Here is an 18,382-nt window from a genome sequence, read left to right on the forward strand (position 1 = left end):
TTCATCTGGTATTAAAAATCTTTTATAAAATAAAGGTGCTAGTGTGTTAACTGTCGCATACTTTCTTTCTGTTATGTTCTTATCAGCAAAATAAAAGCTGTTAACCTCGAATCACCTGACAAACATTTTGTTAACTGAACCTACAGCACACTGCCACCCCACACTACCAGGTATTACGTTCCCACCCTACAAAGAACCAGCCTGATGGGAATCCAGGAAGAATTGTGAGATGCAGGAGGATTTGTGAGAAACGGGACACTCTACTTAGAAGTATTCAAAAGACACCCAATTAAGGACCAAGTTAGAGCTGCTTTTTTTTCCCGGACGCGCAGGCTCAGCGGCCATGGCTCACGGGCCCAGCTGCTCCGCGGCATGTGGGATCTTCCCGGACCGGGTCACGAACCCGTGTCCCCTGCGTTGGCAGGCGGACTCTCAACAACTGCGCCACCAGGGAAGCCCGCAAGTTAGAGCTTTGACTAGACCCAACTTCAAATAAGAGTTGTAATTAGGGCTCATGAAGGTGCACGTGAGAGCCATCCAGATTTATTTGTTTATTCATAGATGGAGATCTGGATGCCTTCATAAGAATCTGGTATAATTTCAACTTTGAAATATAACCAATAATAAAATTCTGAGAGATAAAAATAATTAGGGTATTTGCATCCTGCTGGATGATAAATTTTAATGATTAAGAGCAGTGCGATTCCAGTGCCAGAACCGTCAGATTAATGGAATAAATAAAAAGTCCAGAAACAGATCCAAGCACATACAATAATTTACATCTGATAAAGGGGATATTTTCAAAAGTGAAGAAAGGATAAATTGTCAAATAATGATGGTGAGACCACTGGCTAACTGTTTGGAAAAAAATAAGTACCATCCCTAACTCACAGCTAACACCCTCCCCCCACAAAGTCCAGATAGATTAAGTATTCACATTTTAAATTTTTTAATAGAAGTAAAAGAAAATATAGATGAAATTGTATGAATATTGGCATGAAAAAAGCCTTTCTGATGCTGACAACCACTAAAGGCAGACATTATAAAGGAAAACGTCAGTTAGACATATAAAAACTTAAAAATCTCTCTGTGGGAAGGAACCTATAAACAGAATTAAAAGACAAAAAATAGCAGTATGACAATGGATTAATATTTTCAATATATATAAAGTCTTATTTATATAATTATATATAATTTTAATATATTTACATGTTATATATTAGCAATATGTATATATAAAAGCAATATGAAGCAAATTAAATAATAAAAATGCTATCTCTAAAAATAAAAAGTAAAACGAAGAAGCAAACCAAATTATACAGCCATTCAGTAGCATAACCACAGCGAGAAACTATTGGAAGTGATTTTAAAACATAGTAATTTGGGGCTTCCCTGGTGGCGCAGTGGTTGAGAGTCCACCTGCCGATGCAGGGGACGCGGGTTCGTGTCCCGGTCCGGGAGGACCCCACATGCCGCGGAGCGGCTGGGCCCGTGAGCCATGGCCGCTGAGCCTGCGCGTCCGGGAAAAAAAAGCAGCTCTAACTTGGTCCTTAATTGGGTGTCTTTTGAATACTTCTAAGTAGAGTGTCCCGTTTCTCACAAATCCTCCTGCATCTCACAATTCTTCCTGGATTCCCATCAGGCTGGTTCTTTGTAGGGTGGGAACGTAATACCTGGTAGTACTAGTGGTATACACCCTCAGGACCCCAAAACTCCAAAATATAGCAGTAATAAATTTTAAACTGTTTTTAATATTCATATTGTGGACAATAAAGTTGGTGTTGCTATTCTAAGACTGAGATCGTGCTGTTCAGAGCCAAGACTCTTGGAGTGGAAGAAAAGAGATACAAATAGATATTAAATCAATGAAATAAAGTAAAAATCCTGTAGTCCTGAATTTGAATGGGAAGTATCAGTAGGAACTTGTAATACATTTTCTTACTGGTATTTCCTGTCTCTGTCCACTGAAAGCACTTAGAAGTAATGACAATACCAGTGGTAATCAGGACCCCACAGCACCCAGGTTGTATCTGTAAATATCATCTTCCTCTAAAAGAAACCAGGATTTCCCCAGAGAAATTACTAATTTCAGGTCTGAGGCAGGAAATGTATGCTATGAGCCTGCATCTTCTTTCATAACAGATAGCAAGGAAGCTATCAGACTGCTAAGGTCAGGAACCAACAGCAAGAAGCACCCATTGGCCAAAGACGATGAGTTCAACATCAATAAGGATAACAACCACAGTCAATTTCAACAGATCAAATATATTTAAATGTATGAGTTCATACGTTTCCCATGGAGTATAGAAGGAAACCATCTCATTATTTTGAAAGGGGAAAGAGTCAAACCCTTAGCTTCCTTACCTATATAAACTGTATCTTAAGGCAACCAGACAGCTGTATTTGGGGAATTTCTCCTTACAGAAGTGTCCCAGCTAGTAAATGCCAAAGGAATGATAGACTATCATAATTTTGGAAATCCCTCATTAATAGATGGATTTAGGTAATGATCTTCAATATATCATCAATGCAATCATCAACACCATAAAAAGAGGGAACCAGATGTTATGTGCCTGTTGCTGGAAGTGCACAGTGCCACCTACGAAGTGTTTTGTCAAAAAAGAATCGAAAAATCAAAAAAGTGGACCCCGATCAAGTATTTAGATCTAACTACAATTTACAGATAGTTCAGGGGAAAGAGGAATGCATTAAACACCATCACAGTAATGCAGTCAGCAAAACTGAGACCAGGGGAATTCTCCAAGGCAAATAACCAAATTTCTTTAGCAACAAAAAAAATAGTAAGGACTGTGAGGGAGAAAAGGAGGGAGGGAGGGAAGGAAGGAAGGGGAAAGTGGAAATGAAATCTATGGATTAAGAGAGACATAAACATGTATAGGAAAAGAGAGGACACGTGAACACAACAGACATTGGATGACGTTTAGAAGATATTACTGAATTTTGTTTTAGTGGTGGTGGTAAAGTGGTTATTTTGAAAAGGAACTATACTTTAGAGATACATATAGAAATATCTGTAGATATAATAATATGATTATTCAGGAGGAGGTTGGCAAGAGGTTTGCAGGAAATAAGAGTCTTCACATGTTGATAATTGTTAAAGCTGAGCCATGAGGACATCAAGGCCATTATACATTCTCACTATTTTTATATATGCTTGAAATTTTCCATAATAAAAAGATAAAGAGGGAATTCCCTGGTAGTCCAGTGGGTAAGACTCCACGCTCCCAATGCAGGGGCCCTGGGTTTGATCCCTGGTCGGGGAACTAGATCTCACATGCATGCCACAACTAAGAGTTCGCATGCCACAACTAAGAAGCCTGCATGCCACAACTAAAAAGGTCTCGTGTGCTGCAACAAAGACCCAGCACAGCCAAAATAAACAAACAAACAAATAAATAAATATTTTTTTAAGCAAAAGAAAAAAACGACAAGGAAAAGTTAATTACATCAACTGACCAAAAAAACAGCACTAAGAATATAATCGGGCAATTTATAAAAGAAGAAATAGAAATAATTGATAGGAAAATGAAAAAAGAAATCCTGTCTTAGAAGAAAACTAAAAAATGTAAATTTTTTAAAAGGTGAGGTTTCGTTTTTCCTCTATCACACTGTCCAAACATTTAGAGATGAATGATACCCCCTGGTGGCAAGGAAATGCGAAAAGGAGCACCCCAAACACTAGACTCAGTGGCTCAGGTTCTCTGGAGAGTGTTTATGTAATGAAAATCCCGCTAAATACATGGTGAGAGACTTCCCTGGTAGTGCAGTGGTTAAGAATCCGCCTGCCAATGCAGGGGACACGGGTTCGAGCCCTGGTCCGGGAAGATCCCACATGCCACGGAGCAACTAAGCCCATGCGCCACAACTACTGAGCCTGCGCTCTAGAGCCCGCGAGCCACAACTACTGAGCCCATGGGCCACAACTACTGAAGCCCTCGTGCCTAGAGCCCGTGCTCCGCAACAAAGAGTAGCCCCCACTCGCCGCAGCTAGAGAAAGCCCACGCTCAGCAACGAAGACCCAATGCAGCCAAAAATAAATAAATTAATTAATTAAAAACAAAAAGAAGAGAAGAGAAATAGAAAAGAAAAAATATATATGAAAAAAAAATACATGGTGAGGAGCCAGGGCTCCAGAGCCAGCTGGCCAGGTCAGATCTCAGTCATACCGTTTACTGGAGACAGGACTCAAAGCAAGTTTAACTGCTCTGTGTCTCACGTCCTAGTCCTAAAATGACTGTAATAGCAGCACCTCCTCAAAGAGTTACTGTCAGGTTCAATCAGTGAATTTTGCGTGTGTGTGTGTGGCCGCACCACACGGCATGCAGGATCTTAGTTCCCCGACCAGGGATGGAAACCGTGCCCCCTACAGTGGAAGCTCAGAGTCTTAACCACTGGACCGCCAGGCAAGCCCTCAGTCAGTGAATATTCGTGAGAAACTTGGACCAGTGCCTGGCATATAGTGCTGGCTTTCATTACGATGTTGGTCCAGCAACCTCACTTATCCTTATCCTTATCCTAAGGAAATTAAGACTTATCCTAAGTCCTTATCCTAAGGAAATCTTTATTAAGCTCACAAAGATGTATATACACATTTGTTTATCATTCCATGATTTATCAAAGGCCCAACGTAGGAAAGCTTGGCTAAATAAATTTTTGTAATCTTTACCTTGTGATACTATGTGGCCATTAAATATTATGTTGATACATGCGTATTGATGTAAGGACATTTATAATCTATTTTCAAGAAGGAAAATCAAGTTAGAGAAGAATAAATATAGTTGAACTCTAGGAAGGAGACATATGTATGTTTTTAATCAGTGCATGCATACCTAGTAGTTGACTCTGGATTTGGGGGTTATTCAAATTTATTTTTCTTTTTGATTACCTGTGTTTTCTAATTTTCCTACATCAATCTTACTACTTGGATAATTTTAAAATAATTTACTATGTTACATATTGTGATGGTTAATTTTACATCAGGATCAACTTGACTAGGCTAAGGGATGCCCAGATAGCTGGGAAAACTTTATTTTTGGGTGTGTCTCTCAGGGTGCTTCCGGAAGAGATTAGCATTTGAATCAGTAGACTGAGCAAAGAAATTCCACCCTCACCAGCCTGGCTGGGCATCATCCAATCCATTGAGAGCCCAAATAGAATGAAAAGGCAGAGGAAGGATAAAGGACGATTTAGCTCTCTCTTCTTGAGCTGGGACGTCCATCTTCTGCCCTTGAGACTTGTAATTCCTGGTTCTCAGGCCTTCACCCTCCAAGACTGAGAAGCTTTCCTGGTTCTCCAGCCTGCAGACACCAGATCATGGGACTTCTCGGCCTCTATAACTGCATGAACCAATTCCTGTAATAAATATCCTCTTCATATATCTATATCTATATCTGAACCTATATCTATATCCTATTGCTTCTGTTTCTCTGGAGAACCCTGACTAATACACATATGTTCCAAAGTTCTTATAAATCTTGCCCCCCAAAAAGTTTAATGTATTTGAAAGTAGGGAGGGGTAAACAGCATAGAAATGCGAAACTAATATGTGAGTCTCCAGAGTAGATAGAGAAACACATTTGGGGACATAGAACTTGATAATGTACATTCAAGAACAGAGTCATTCTGTACAGGTGATTATCACTAGCATGTGTAAGCACATGCAAAAGACATGGGTACTCACATCTATTTCACTTGGGTCCCCCTGAAAGCGGAACCTGAGGCAAGGACTTGGGTACAGGTTTTATTTATTTCAGAGATGCTCCCAAGAAGCGGAAGCGAGAGGGTGAGAAAAATGAAACCAGAGGGAGAAAGGCCAATAAAGGGTGTGTTAATAAATTGTAACTGTTGCAGGAGACTGGGATTCACTCCCCCTGGGGACTTTGAGAAACTGCAGAATTAACCTCAGAACTGTCCCACCAAAGCATGGGAAGGCTGGAGCGATTACTCACCAACTCCCACTCCACCTTGGGTGTGGGCTGCCCTGGTAGAGACAGCTCTCCAGCATTTGCAGGCTGTACCTGCAAGTAGCCTGTGCAACCTCCCACCAGAGACAACCCTGAGGCCGAAAAGCAGAGGTCCCAGAGTGCATTGTGATGTGGGGGACCGGCAATGGTAGTGCACTCAGAGCTACAGGACACCAGAATGTGGCGAGGGACCCCACAAGCACCTTTTTACACCTTCCTTGCCCAAAGTCTGTGAATAAGAAAGCATAACTTTGTCGGCAGAACTCTGCGAGAGGGATGAACTGCCCCCACCACTCCCCACTCACTGTCCCTTCCCCTCCTCACTTGCCACTGAGATCCTGGTTGTACATCTTCTCAGCTGCTCAAAGGTATGAGATCCAGGGCTTCCCTGGTGGCGCAGTGGTTGAGAGTCCGCCTGCCGACGCAGGGGAAACGGGTTCGTGCCCTGGTCTGGGAAGATCCCACATACCGTGGAGCGGCTGGGCCCGTGAGCCATGGCCGCTGAGCCTGCGCGTCTGGAGCCTGTGCTCCGCAACGGGAGAGGCCACAACAGTGAGAGGCCTGTGCACCTCAAAAAAAGTAAAAAAAAAAAAAAAACAGGTATGAGATCCACAAAGGGAACTTACTCCCCAGGAGCTAAGGGGTGGGCTGACCCGAGTCCCACGTAAGGCCCTTCATAAGCTAGCCTCTGGCCTCACTGAACAGCCTGGCACCATGATACCCCCAAGCCTCCTTTGCCCCAGATCCCCTTTGCCCTCTGCAGTGCCTTTCCTCCTCACTTCCCCCGGTTCCTCTCGCTAGAACTTCAGGGCTTAGCCCAGGTATCAGGACCACGCAGAGGTCAAAATAAGCCTGGATGGAGGGCTGGGGAGAGGGACAGACCCGAGGTAGTGGGGAGAGATAGGTGACGCAAGACTGGCCACGAGCTGAGTGGACAACGGTTGAAGTTGGGTGTTGGGAACGTGGGTTCATCACGCTATTCCCTCTACTCGTGAGGCCTGGAGGTGCACGGCTGGGTTTCCCTTTAGGGAAACTAGGTCTCACTCGCCTGGGCACCCCAGTCAATGGCCAAGCTGGCTGGGGGCACGAGGTCCTGGCCATTCCTGCCCAGTGGGGACTCCCTGGTGGGCAGTGCCTGCTCTGGAGCTCCCACAGGGTTGGTGGAGATGTCAGCCGCAAGGCGGTCTGGGGCTCCCCTCTCCCCACTCCTGCTTCCCGCTCTCCCTTCTCCCACAGGGGTCAGACCTGCATTACACGTGAGCGCTTTCCCTGCCCGATCCGGCTTCTTCCGCCGGTGTGACTCCCCAGCAAACCGACTGCAATCCTATCTCCATCTTGGCAACTGCACCCCAAAGGCCCTAAACTGACACAGTTGGGGTACAGATGTCTCCAGCCCCCACCCAGCCCCTGCTAAAGTGCCCAAAACAGGAAGAAATACCAGAGAGTGAGAAACATTGTACTGTATTTAAAGGTTTACATATAATAAATTAAAGCTTTTCAAATTAAAAAAAAAAAGTACTTATATACATAACCTAATTTTAGAAATAATATCAAAAATTTAATTTGTGGTTCTTTGGGGATATGAGGCCCTCCTTCCCTCCCACCCACGAGCAGGCCCTGCCAGACATCAGCTCTGGGAAGCTCTCCAGGGTCACCCCAGGCTGCACTGGGAGGCTCTGTCTGCGCTCCCATAGCATCCTCATCTCTGTCAACAGATTATGACCCTGTACTTTTCACCCCCCATCTCTGCCTCTACCCCAACTCAGCAGTGAGAGGCTGGAGGACCTCAGTAAATGGCTTTGGGTCAATCAGTGAATGACTGGCTCAGGCATAAGTCCCCAAAAGGACCCCATAAAAGACCCATCTCTACAGCGTTTCTGCAGGTTTACAAAACACTCCGGACTAGAGACCAGGTGTTTCCTTTCAGTCTGGAGTGAACATGGAGGTGGAGGAAGGATGCTCCTCTGAGGTCCTGTTACAACCCTTTCTCAAGCCCTGGGACCCAGGGGCACTGCCAGGGCCCCCTCACAGGGGGCGGGAGAGATCATATCCATCTTCTGCTCTGCTTCTCTCCAGGGGAGAAGACCTCTCGGTTACTGGTGACGACAAGAGGCAGAGCAGCCCCATCTGTTGGGGGGGGGACCGTGAGCCAGCCCCACCCCTCTGGGCGACGAGGCTGGTCCTCTGGCCGCCAGGCTCTGGGACAGGATCACCAGCCAGGGGCCCTGGGCTGACCAGGGCTCCAGGAGCTGGCACCAATCTTCTCTGGGAGCTTCGAGCGAGACAAGGGCTTTGGTTTCTCTCTCTGGATCACGTCCTGGGGGAGATCTTCCAAGGAAGAGATCTCCAAGTCACTCTCATCTTCAGAAAGCTGCAGGGAGGGGAGGGGGAGAAGAAAATGCATCTGACAAGGGGGGATGCAGGGAGGGGAGGGGGAGAAGAAAATGCATCTGACAAGAGAGGATGGAGGGAGGGGAGGGGGAGAAGAAAATGCATCTGAGAAGAGAGGATGCAGGGAGGGGAGGGGGCGAAGAAAATGCATCTGACAAGAGAGGATGGATGTGCAGGACGGACATGGGGACAAAATGCAGATTTGGAAGAAAGCAGGAGAGGGATGCTTCTCCTCCTGCCTTCTCATTTCCCTGAGAACCTGCTTCAGAGACCTGGGGTCACAGCAACGCAAACACCCCTGAAATTCCACTGGCCACACCAAGGCAAGCTCCTTGGAGAGGCCTGTGGCAGAGCAGGTTGCTCTTGTTGTAATTTAAACTTTGTCCAGATTTTTTAACTGCCCACAGTGATGGATCTAGAAGCCTAGAGCCTCAACTTCTCCAAATTCCTGAGCTGATGCACCAGGGGCTAACACGCCCAACCCACCCGCCACAGACTTCTTGTCTAGGGGCTGGGAAACACTCTGACCATAGGAGCGTGAGGGGAACTCGAAGTGCCAGGAATCTTTCGGCCTGGAAAGGGTCTGCGCTGGGGCCAACTGAGGAGCCCAGAATGGGCCAAGGTCCCAGGCTGTCCTGGAACCAGAGCCACGGTCATCCCCCCAGAGCTCTCAGTGCCCAGGTCATTTGCCTGGAATGTAAGGCCAACCAATCAGAAACCAGCAGGGCCCGGGGGCGGCAAGCAGGCTCTGAGCAGTGCCTCAACCTGCTTAGGGCTGTCAGTGTTCTTTCACAACATGGGAAAAGGGATGAATACTTTTTAAATCCTTTAGACTCATTACTCGCAAACACACATGGGCTGCATAATAAACCAAACATGTTATGTAGTACAAGGCAGGTATTTGGGGTTGGGGGAGTATGCTAGGGAGAACCAAAAAGTGATGGCCCACTCCTTCTGGATTTTAGGGCAATAGCATCCCAGGATGCATCTTCTTGATTGAGAAAGGAGTGTAAAGTAATAAGAGCGCAAAATGTTTCTGCCTAAGACAGCAACAGGAATATGGAAGTTGTTCCCTGATGGGGGGCGGGCAGCGAAGAGGACGTCCTGACGGGAATGGTCTGGAAGGCTGAGCATCTGAGTTCTAAATCTGATGGCAGCGGGAGCCTGAGAGAGGCAAGGCCATCGAGACATTCTTAGTGATGAGAAATGGCCTTGAATATTTAGTCTAAATATCCCCCTTGTGTGCTGTGGCCTACTCTGACGTACTGTGTGATGCTACTCCAACACCCCGCCCTGTGAAGAAATCTGCTCTGCACACAGCCTCGCGCTGGGGTCCTCGGGCATGAGGGAAGGGGGAGGGGTTGGCTGTGGGGTGAGGCGGAGCCGGAAGAGAGCAGCTACTGCAGGAAGCCAGACACAGAGCTGGGTCCAGGCTCTATCAGAGGCAGGAAGTGGGAGCGTGTGCGGCCCGGAGACACAACCCACTGAGCGGTTGTTCGTATAATGAAACAACAAGCTCTGGAAAGTGGCCATCGCTCTACCTGTGCAAGGGCAGAGGAGACAGTGAGGTCACCCGCAGTGTCACACCAGGGCCCGGGCTGACGCTCGCTGGGCCCTCCCTCAGGCCCCCAAACTCAGAGCTGGCTCTGTAGGGAATTGCAGGGCAGCCTCCAAGGTCCTACAGCCTACCTGGGGCTTCCCTCCTGGCACAGCAGCCCTCTGTGGCCCGGCATTGGGCTTGCAGAACAGACTGACCTCTCCAGCAGGTTTCTTGGTCGAAGCCCCCAGCTGCTTCTCATGATTCCTGACCATCGACGGCACCAGTGTTCCTGGAAGGCAATCAAGGGGAAAAGCCCGGAGTCTGAACGCATCATCCTTATGGGTCACATCCAGGCTCTGGTGTGGCTAAAGGGAGCGTGGAAAAGGGTCAAGAGGAAGAAGGAGGGGCCGAGAGAGAGAGGCCGAGGCCGGCGTGTGCTTGGAACATCCTGTAAGCATACTGTGCACTTAAGGACACGGCTACACAGGCTTAGGAAGCTGCCCTTCCCTCTCCACGGGAGGCCGGGAGGAATCCCTGCTCAGTCGGTACATGAACTGCAAGACCAACGTGCAGTTCCTCCTCCAACACCTTCACAGAGAAACGAAGCAATATCATCGATATAAATTCGCACAGGAGGGCCGCGGGCCAGACACGCTTTCTGTGATCTCCACGCAAGAAGGGGGCTAAGCAGTGACTACGTCATCAACGGACTCTGGTGACGTTGGGAGAGCAAGGTGGGTGTCCAGACCTCAGGACCGGCCAAGAAGCAGGGAGCTAGCCACGGACTTCCAGGATTCAAACATCTGGGGCCTGAACAGAGGTCCGGAGCTACGACAGCCCTCGGCTCATTGATTCATTCAAAAACTGTTTGTTAAGGGCCTAATGTGTACCTCGCCCCTCATTACCCATCTTGTCCGGAAACCTCATTTTACAACAAAGGAACCGAAACCCTTCACACAAGCACAGGCAGGGAGCAAGTGACAGAGGCTGAAGCGTGTCCGAGGACTCCAGATTCCCGGTTCCTAGATGTTTACACCCTATCATCTCGCCTGGCAGGTCGTCAGTACTTCTCCAGAGATCTGGTTCTAGTGGTCGATGGATTGGCAGGCTTGGAACACACTGTGGACAAGATGAAGTACTGCAGAATCCATGGACACTGGACTTGGCAGATAGAGCTGGGCTTACACCCCAGCGCTTCCACTTACTGACTTTGGAAAGACAAAAGTTCCATATTCTTTCATCTTTGGCTAGAAAATGCAACTGAAGCCAGAAGCTACAAGCCTCTTAACATTTTTATAAGAAACCTTCCTCTCCTGAGGAAGCCAGCGCACCTGAGCTCTTGCCAGGTGTCTGGGCGCTCCCCTCCGAGGTCTCGGTGTCAGACCAGTCTGAGTCATCCTGCGGCCGGGGCCCCATCCTCGAAGGAACTCTCGGGGGCTGGAGGGACGCATGAGAGCCGGTATCTGCCTCCGAGGCCTCTTCAGAACTGAACGGGGGCGTACTGCTGAGGAAAAGAAGAAACGGGCGATGTGTGGGCCAGAAGGAGGACGTTCAACACCACACTTCACCACTTGCAAGCTTGTCTGGTTTGCCCAGAGCCAGCCCTGCTCCCTCCCTGGGCCCAGACGCCAGCCAGGAGTCATCTGGAGAGTGGCAGCCACACCAGCTCCTCCGTGAGCAGATGAAGACCCAGTGTGGCAACCGAGGCTTGGGGACAGGTGAGTAAGGGGAGGGTAGGTGTGTCCTGGCTGGGAGCAAAGGACCCCGGTCTCTTCCTGGGAGGTAGGGCTGGACCGCACCTGAGGCCCTTCCTGTTCACTTCTGCCTCTGCCCCTCCCCTGTCTGCAGAAGGCTGTGGGGGGCCCACGACAGCGCGGGAGCCACACCACAGACCAAGGGAGAGCGCAGAGCCTGGCTCACCTCAGCCCGGGCCCCAGGGGAGGCGGGGTGCTGGAGGGTCCAGGCGCTCTGGAGCCAGGAGTAGGGGTGGGCCCCTGGGCCAGGCCCGGGCCATGGCTGCCGCGGCTCTGAAGAGGTGACACGGGGGACTCTGCCGGCTTGGATGACTGTGCCACGTGCAGGGTCCTGGCCTTTGTCTGGGCCTCTTTGGTGACCGGTGTGCTCTGCTGGCTTTTGACTAGAAACACAGGTAAGAGTGAGTTTCAGAGCATACCCATCTGGGCCCTCGAGCCTGAGAGAAGCAGAAAGAGGCTCCACACACGGGAACTGGGCAAGTCACTCTTTGCAGAGTACCGTCATAATCACAGCGGACTTAATAACTTCCCCCACCCCAGGTGTCCTGCTGCTGGCCAGACCTGGGGCCGGGACCCACGGTTTCATCAGAGACCAAGAGAGCAGCTGGTGTTCCAGGGTTATGGCATCGTTTCGGGAGACCCGCGGGAGGCAGCAGGTCTGAAGAGGGTCCAACATGTCTGCAGCTCCCCCGACACAATCGTAGAAGCTGGCCTCGCCAAGGCCACCTACTCCGCTCTCTACCCAACCCAAGTGGCTGCTGCTGGAGTGCAGGCAGCCCTGCAGGAAGGCTCTGCTGCCACCAGAGGGCGCCGGTGGACCACCTGGGCCATCGAGATCCACACACCCGCCTCCCAGAACTCAGCTTGTGCAGGAGTGCTTAAGGCAGGCAATTAGATACAGCCCCTCCAGTTAGCGAATCACAAGGGGCGGGCAGTAATGCAGGATTGGCAGTTTTTTTATGGGAAGAGAAGAGGAGAGAAAGTGCATCACAGGGAGTCCGAGTAAGTACTGTTTCATCAGACCCTTACACGTGTGGACTGAGCCACAGCATAAAATGCATTTCTTACTGTAGTTCGCAGTTCGAAAAGACAGTTCAAAATGCACAGCTCTCGGAGAATGCACTGACACAGAAGTGGGGTTTCTAGGAAAGAGTAAACTGAAAGGAGGGTGAACTTGCTGAGGGAAAATAACAACAGCTACAGTTACTATGCGCAGACCAAGCTAAGCACTTTACACCCAACATCCATTTAGCCCCAGGCAGGCTTCCAGGGATTCGGGAACACTCAAGACCCACGATTCCATGGAAGTCAGCGGCAGATGCAAACCCAGGTCATCAGTCATCCCAAATCTAGGGCTCTTGCCACTGCCTTGGCTGCACCCCGCAGCTTTGCCCCAAAACAAAAGAGGCATACTCTGAGCAGAGACAGGAGGTGAGCTTTCGTACAGCACTCATGGGGCCTAGAAAGAGAACACGTGGGTGCAGAGCTGGACGGAGGCCTACAAAATGCCGAGAGAACAGTGTTCATCTCACAGGTCAGTGATGGGCCCTGGAGAAGGCAGGACCCAAGGCCAGGGAAGCGGAGACAGAAGGTGGGGGCCAGGGGAGATTCCCACTGCAGGCTCTGGGACCAAGCACTGGAGGGGAGGGTAGCACCTTGAAGAGCAAGAAAACTTTCTCTTCTTTTGGAAACCAGGACTCAGAGGGGGCTTCCATTCACCCTCCTTCGGGGCCCGTCCCCTCTCCGAGCTGCCCCAGCCTGTGCTTGGCCCTGTCACATCACCTAGTCCTGGCTGGTTTCCAGCTAAGGGAGCCGGCCCCAGCCCAGGTCAACCTCAGTAAATACTGCACTCAATTAAACAAATTAGGAATGAGTGAGCATTTGAGGCAGAGGGTTATGTGAAAGGCAGGTTAGCAGCCAGGACAAACACCCTTCACTCTGAGATTTCTGTACAAGACTAAAAACTATCCTTTCCTCAGAGCTTTTAAGGCCAGAAATTTAAACCAAATACAACAGAGTTACCCAGATCATCGACACAATTTTCACCATATTCTCAAAGGAACTGTCCTGTTCTCTATTTAACATTTTTATATAAAATGACACCACTTTTAAACATAAAGTACCCACTTCATACTTATGCAAGTAATAATTTTCATGAGCTCTCAGGATTGCTATGTTAGTAATATTTTTCCAATGTACATGAAGAAAAATAAAGATTAAATCTTGAAATTATTGATTCACGTACCAACTAAAATCAACCCTCAAAGCCACCAGCAATGGGTGGACCACACTCTGGAAACTTCCTTTGCATACAGAGCTCAGGTTGGGGCCTGCCTGGACACAAGGAGACAGCAGAAGCGATGTTCCTCTGGCTGCACACGTCCATGACCGAAAGGAGCTGGGGCATCACCCGGCCTGTGGATCTGATCTAGAGGTGGGGGCTCCTGAGCCAAAGAACACAGTTCCCTTGCTCCCTGAGTGCCCTGAGGACAGAGCGCAGAGGGTCCTCGCCCACATACTTCAGTCCTCCACAAGACCCACAGGGCCTTTCAATATCACAAATTCCAGGGACAAAGCAGCAGCTGGACCCAGCCCAGGAGACATCTGAGTTCTGAGGACTTGTCCACCTGCCAAACTGTCCCAACCGCTGCCCCAGAGCCAAGTATTCATTTGATAGATCCTTGCCTCCACCTGAAGCCTCTGTGCTGACAGGCCTGGTTTATAGAGCCACAAACAGAATGGGCTGCTCTCTGTTGCGGCAAAGCTCAACTTGTGATCCAAGCAAGTAAAACAGTGCAGAGCTAAGCTGCTGAAGGGGGCAGCGCGTCGGAGCAGGGCCAGCTCAGGGCTGAGCACAGCTCTGGTCCTGGCTCTCCTCTGCTTCCCCGAGGGACTCTGGTGCCCACCCCACCCCATCCACAGACTCTGTTTTTCCAGCAGAAGACTTTTGGACTCAGACACCTGGGAGGACCCTGTCGTCTGGCCCTTCAGAGCAAAGCCCAGGATGTGGACGGGGGGGATTATGCACCCCCTTATACGCAAACAAGCCTGCACCCTCGCAGGTCACAGCCCCGAGCAAGCCCACTCGCCAGCTCACCTGGAGCCTCGCCGTCTGGCTGGGACACCGGGGCCCTGTTCCACTGTCTCTCCTCCTTCACTCTGCTGCTGGCTTCCTTGATGAGCTTCTCCCTCAGACTCAGAAATTCAGAAAACCTCCCCGCCTTCTGCTCCCGCTGGGTTCGCAGGAGGGACTCCAGGTGTCGGAGGGTGTGAGCAGGGATTCCCTTTGCGTCCTGGAAGACCACAGAGGTTCCCTCTGGAGATGGGCTCCCCTTCTCCTTCCCTAAGCCTCTCAAAGCTTTTGCTGGCCTGGGAGTCACTGGGATCAGGGCCGGTGCTTCTGGGAGAGGAGCTGAGCATTAGAGCAGGGCGAGCAGGCTGCTGAAAGCAAGGTGGGCTAGGACCTGGGGGCCCCAGCAAAGCACACACAGCAGGATGGTGCAAAGGGGCTACGCACCAGTCCATCGACATCAAGCATACAGGCTTAGGTGGGACATGCCTCTCCACCACCCGACCGAATCCTACAGTGGGGAGACCATGGCTTGCTCCTTTTTGTACCCCTATGCACTATCGTTATGCTGGACACATTGTCCTCCATGGCTAACAAGATTTGAAAACATCAACTGCAAAAAAACAAAGCCAGGCACCCTTCCAAAACCTACTGGAACTTGCTTGGGCTTTTGACATCCACCTAGAGCCCATGAGAAATCATTTAAGATTACAAAGAAATGGTTTAATCAAGTCTGAACATAAGGCCAGAGTTAGATAGAGCAGTAGTTGAAAACAGTCAGTGATTAGGGGGCATCCTTGCTACATTAAACCTAGGTGTCTGTTGTTGTTGTTTTTTTTTTTTTTTGGAATTCTCAATGATGCGATGCTCAGCTTCTTTGATAACAAGATGTGTTTCTTAATAATAGATGTCACTGGGCTTCCCTGGTGGCGCAGTGGTTGAGAATCCACCTGCCAATGCAGGGGACACGGGTTTGAGCCCTGGTCTGGGAAGATCCCACATGCCGCGGAGCAACTAATAAGCTCATGCACTGCAGCTACTGAGCCTGCGCTCTAGAGCCCATGAGCCACAACTGCTGAGCCTGCGAGCCACAACTACTGAGCTCACGTGCCACAACTACTGAATCCCGTGCGCCTAGAGCCCGTGCTCTGCAATAAGAGAAGCCACCGCAATGAGAAGCCCGCACACCGCAGCTAGAAAAAGCCCGCGTACAGCAATGAAGACCCAACACAGCCAAAAATAATGCCTTTCACGATAATATGCATACTCTGGTTGAACACGGGCATGTAGGGACAATGGTGTTCAAATGCTAATTTGTACCAGAATGTTCAGAGCCTGCTCCACCCACAGCCACCTGCTGAGTGGGCATGGCCACGTGTGCCACCGATGATGGACACTTCACCCAAGGGGCCCCTCCAAAGGCCACACTGAGCCAATTAAATTCCCTCTGTCAGAAACAGAGACACAGTCCTTTGGGGTACATATAGTCCCTTTGTGCAGGAGAAGATGGAACATCTTGTTTGATAGTTCCACTGAGACTCTATCCAGTTGGAGAGGAGTAATCTGTCAAAGTAATATCCACGTATTGTCCACTGTCACACCTGGACCTTCAAGCTAAGGCACATCCCCTTATTATTCATTCCTATAGCATCCAATACCTCTCTTGCAGAGTTATTTCTCACAATGGTAAGTTATTAAATTTCTGGACAATCACTGTTTAATACCTGAGTTCCCTACCGTTTGTAAACTCGGTGAAAACAATGACCAGTTCTGTCTAACTCATCACTGTATTCTCAGCATCTAGTACACTACTTAGCACAAAGGTGCTCAGTAAATATTCCTCGAGTACGTGAGCAACAACAACAAAACAGAGACGCAGAAGAAAGTAGCCAATGAGTGGAGAGCACGGAGAAGTCAGGACACAGGGTGACATCTCAGGAAGCCACTGGAGGAAACAGAGAAGCGACCACAGTGTCAGCTGTGCAGGTTTATATTCCTGGATACCAAAGGTGCCCCACTGGAACAAATAAGATGAATCAGCTTACCACGTAAAGAACAATCGACCCTTTGTCGGTTCAAGAATGCCCTGTGTCTAAACGGTAGGTACCGGCCCTGGAACTCACTCGCTTTATCCCCATGCTTTCTAGCTTCTCCTCCAGGGTGTCCTCCAGGACTGGCCTGAACTGCTTCAGCAAGGTGGGGTTTCGACTGAGAGCTGCCAGCACCTTCTGCTGTCCACTGCGGGAGTCCTCCAGCTCTGCAGCACAAGACGACCACCAAGGTCAGCCTGGATGCCCGAAACCTCTACTCCCAAAGCCACACCACACCCAGCCAGGGATCCTGGTCTCCAGCCTGTGCACCCAGGGCCACCAATCCCCTCTGAGTGTCCATCCCCGGGTCCTTCTCCTCCTGGGAACCACTGCTGCAGACCCCCGACCCACCTTCAGGATCCTCATCCCCTGCCGGTCTGGACCTCCAAGATCTGGCTCAGTCCTGTCCCAGGTTAACTGAGAGATCTCAGGCTTTTGACTCACAGTTGAGTCCTGACAGCAGTTTGTTCCCTGGGCTCTGGTCTTCACGCCCCCCGCCCCCGCCCCAGCTTCATTGAGATATAACTGACATACAGCACTGTATAAGTTTAAGATGTACAACATAATGATTTGGCTTACATGCACGATGTATGTATACATATACATATGGTGGACAGATAGCTCCCTGCTCCCCTTGTTTACTGCCTAAATCAGGCGTTCTCCCTCCAATTACATACATCAGAATTGCCTGGGTTTAAAGTGTACATTCCCTGGCCCCATCCTCCAGAGAGTCTGATGCCATAGGTCTGGGGAAGGGCCCTGGAATCTGCATTTTAACTTGCCCAGATGATTCTGATGGAGGTGAGCCACAGGCTGCACCTTGAGAAATACCGACCCAGCGGGTAACAAGATAAGCAATTACAATAAAATGTGATAACTGCTACAAAGGGGCCATCCCGGGTGAGTCAGGGAAGGCCTCCCAGAAGTGCCCTTCAGGTCCAATGCCGGGGGCCACTGTGGTTACAGAGGGACCAGCCTTTTGATTCACTCAGTAGACGTTTACTGACAAGTAATGTGGAGCTTGAACAGGCCAGTACTGAGGACACTAAAGAAAACCCTCAAGGAGCTCACAGTCAAGGCGATGGCCTTAACCCTGGCTGCCTATCAGAATCACCTGGGCTCCATCCCAAGCTAATTATAGCAGAATCTCGGAGGGTGGGCCCCAGGCCTTAAGATCTATTTGTGAAACTCCCCAGACCTAACAACAGCCATGCCTGAGAACCAGCTGTTCTAGAGCAGCAGTTCTCAAAGTGTGAGCCACGGCATTGGCACCACCTGTCACTTATTAGAAACGCAGATTCTCAGATCCCAGTCCAACCTACTGAATCAAAAATTCTGGAGCTAGGGGCTTCCCTGGTGGTGCAGTGGTTGAGAGTCCGCCTGCCGATGCAGGGGACGCGGGTTCATGCCCCAGTTCGGGAAGATCCCACATGCCGCGGAGCGGCTGGGCCCGTGAGCCATGGCTGCTGAGCCTGCGCGTCCGGAGCCTGTGCTCCGCAACAGGAGAGGCCACAACAGTGAAAGGCCTGCATACTGCAAAAAAAAAAAAAAAA

The 18,382-nt window shown here is 49.6% G+C and overlaps 1 protein-coding gene across 7 annotated transcripts in view; it reads right to left on the reverse strand.

Annotated features, from left to right (window-relative positions):
• Positions 1-7,475: 7,475 nt before the first annotated feature.
• The window catches only part of DZIP1L (DAZ interacting zinc finger protein 1 like), a 46,449-nt gene continuing 35,542 nt past the window's right edge, over positions 7,476-18,382 (reverse strand). For 2 of the 7 annotated variants that reach the window (XM_024750724.1, XM_024750718.1), the window contains 6 exons: positions 16,863-16,996; positions 14,767-14,962; positions 11,836-12,052; positions 11,247-11,419; positions 10,065-10,204; positions 7,476-8,355 (listed from right to left, as the gene is read on the reverse strand). In XM_024750724.1, coding sequence (XP_024606492.1) covers positions 8,194-8,355; positions 10,065-10,204; positions 11,247-11,419; positions 11,836-12,052; positions 14,767-14,962; positions 16,863-16,996 — 1,022 coding nt within the window. In that variant the 3' untranslated portion in view covers positions 7,476-8,193. Of the gene's footprint in view, positions 8,356-10,064; positions 11,420-11,835; positions 12,053-14,766; positions 14,963-16,862; positions 16,997-18,382 lie in introns of those variants that run through there. The other 5 variants (XM_024750719.1, XM_024750720.1, XM_024750721.1 and 2 more) reach the window with 5 other exon arrangements.

Source organism: Neophocaena asiaeorientalis, unplaced genomic scaffold (assembly GCF_003031525.2).
Source record: "Neophocaena asiaeorientalis asiaeorientalis breed wild unplaced genomic scaffold, Neophocaena_asiaeorientalis_V1.1 scaffold276, whole genome shotgun sequence".
Classification (NCBI taxonomy): Eukaryota; Metazoa; Chordata; class Mammalia; order Artiodactyla; family Phocoenidae; genus Neophocaena; species Neophocaena asiaeorientalis.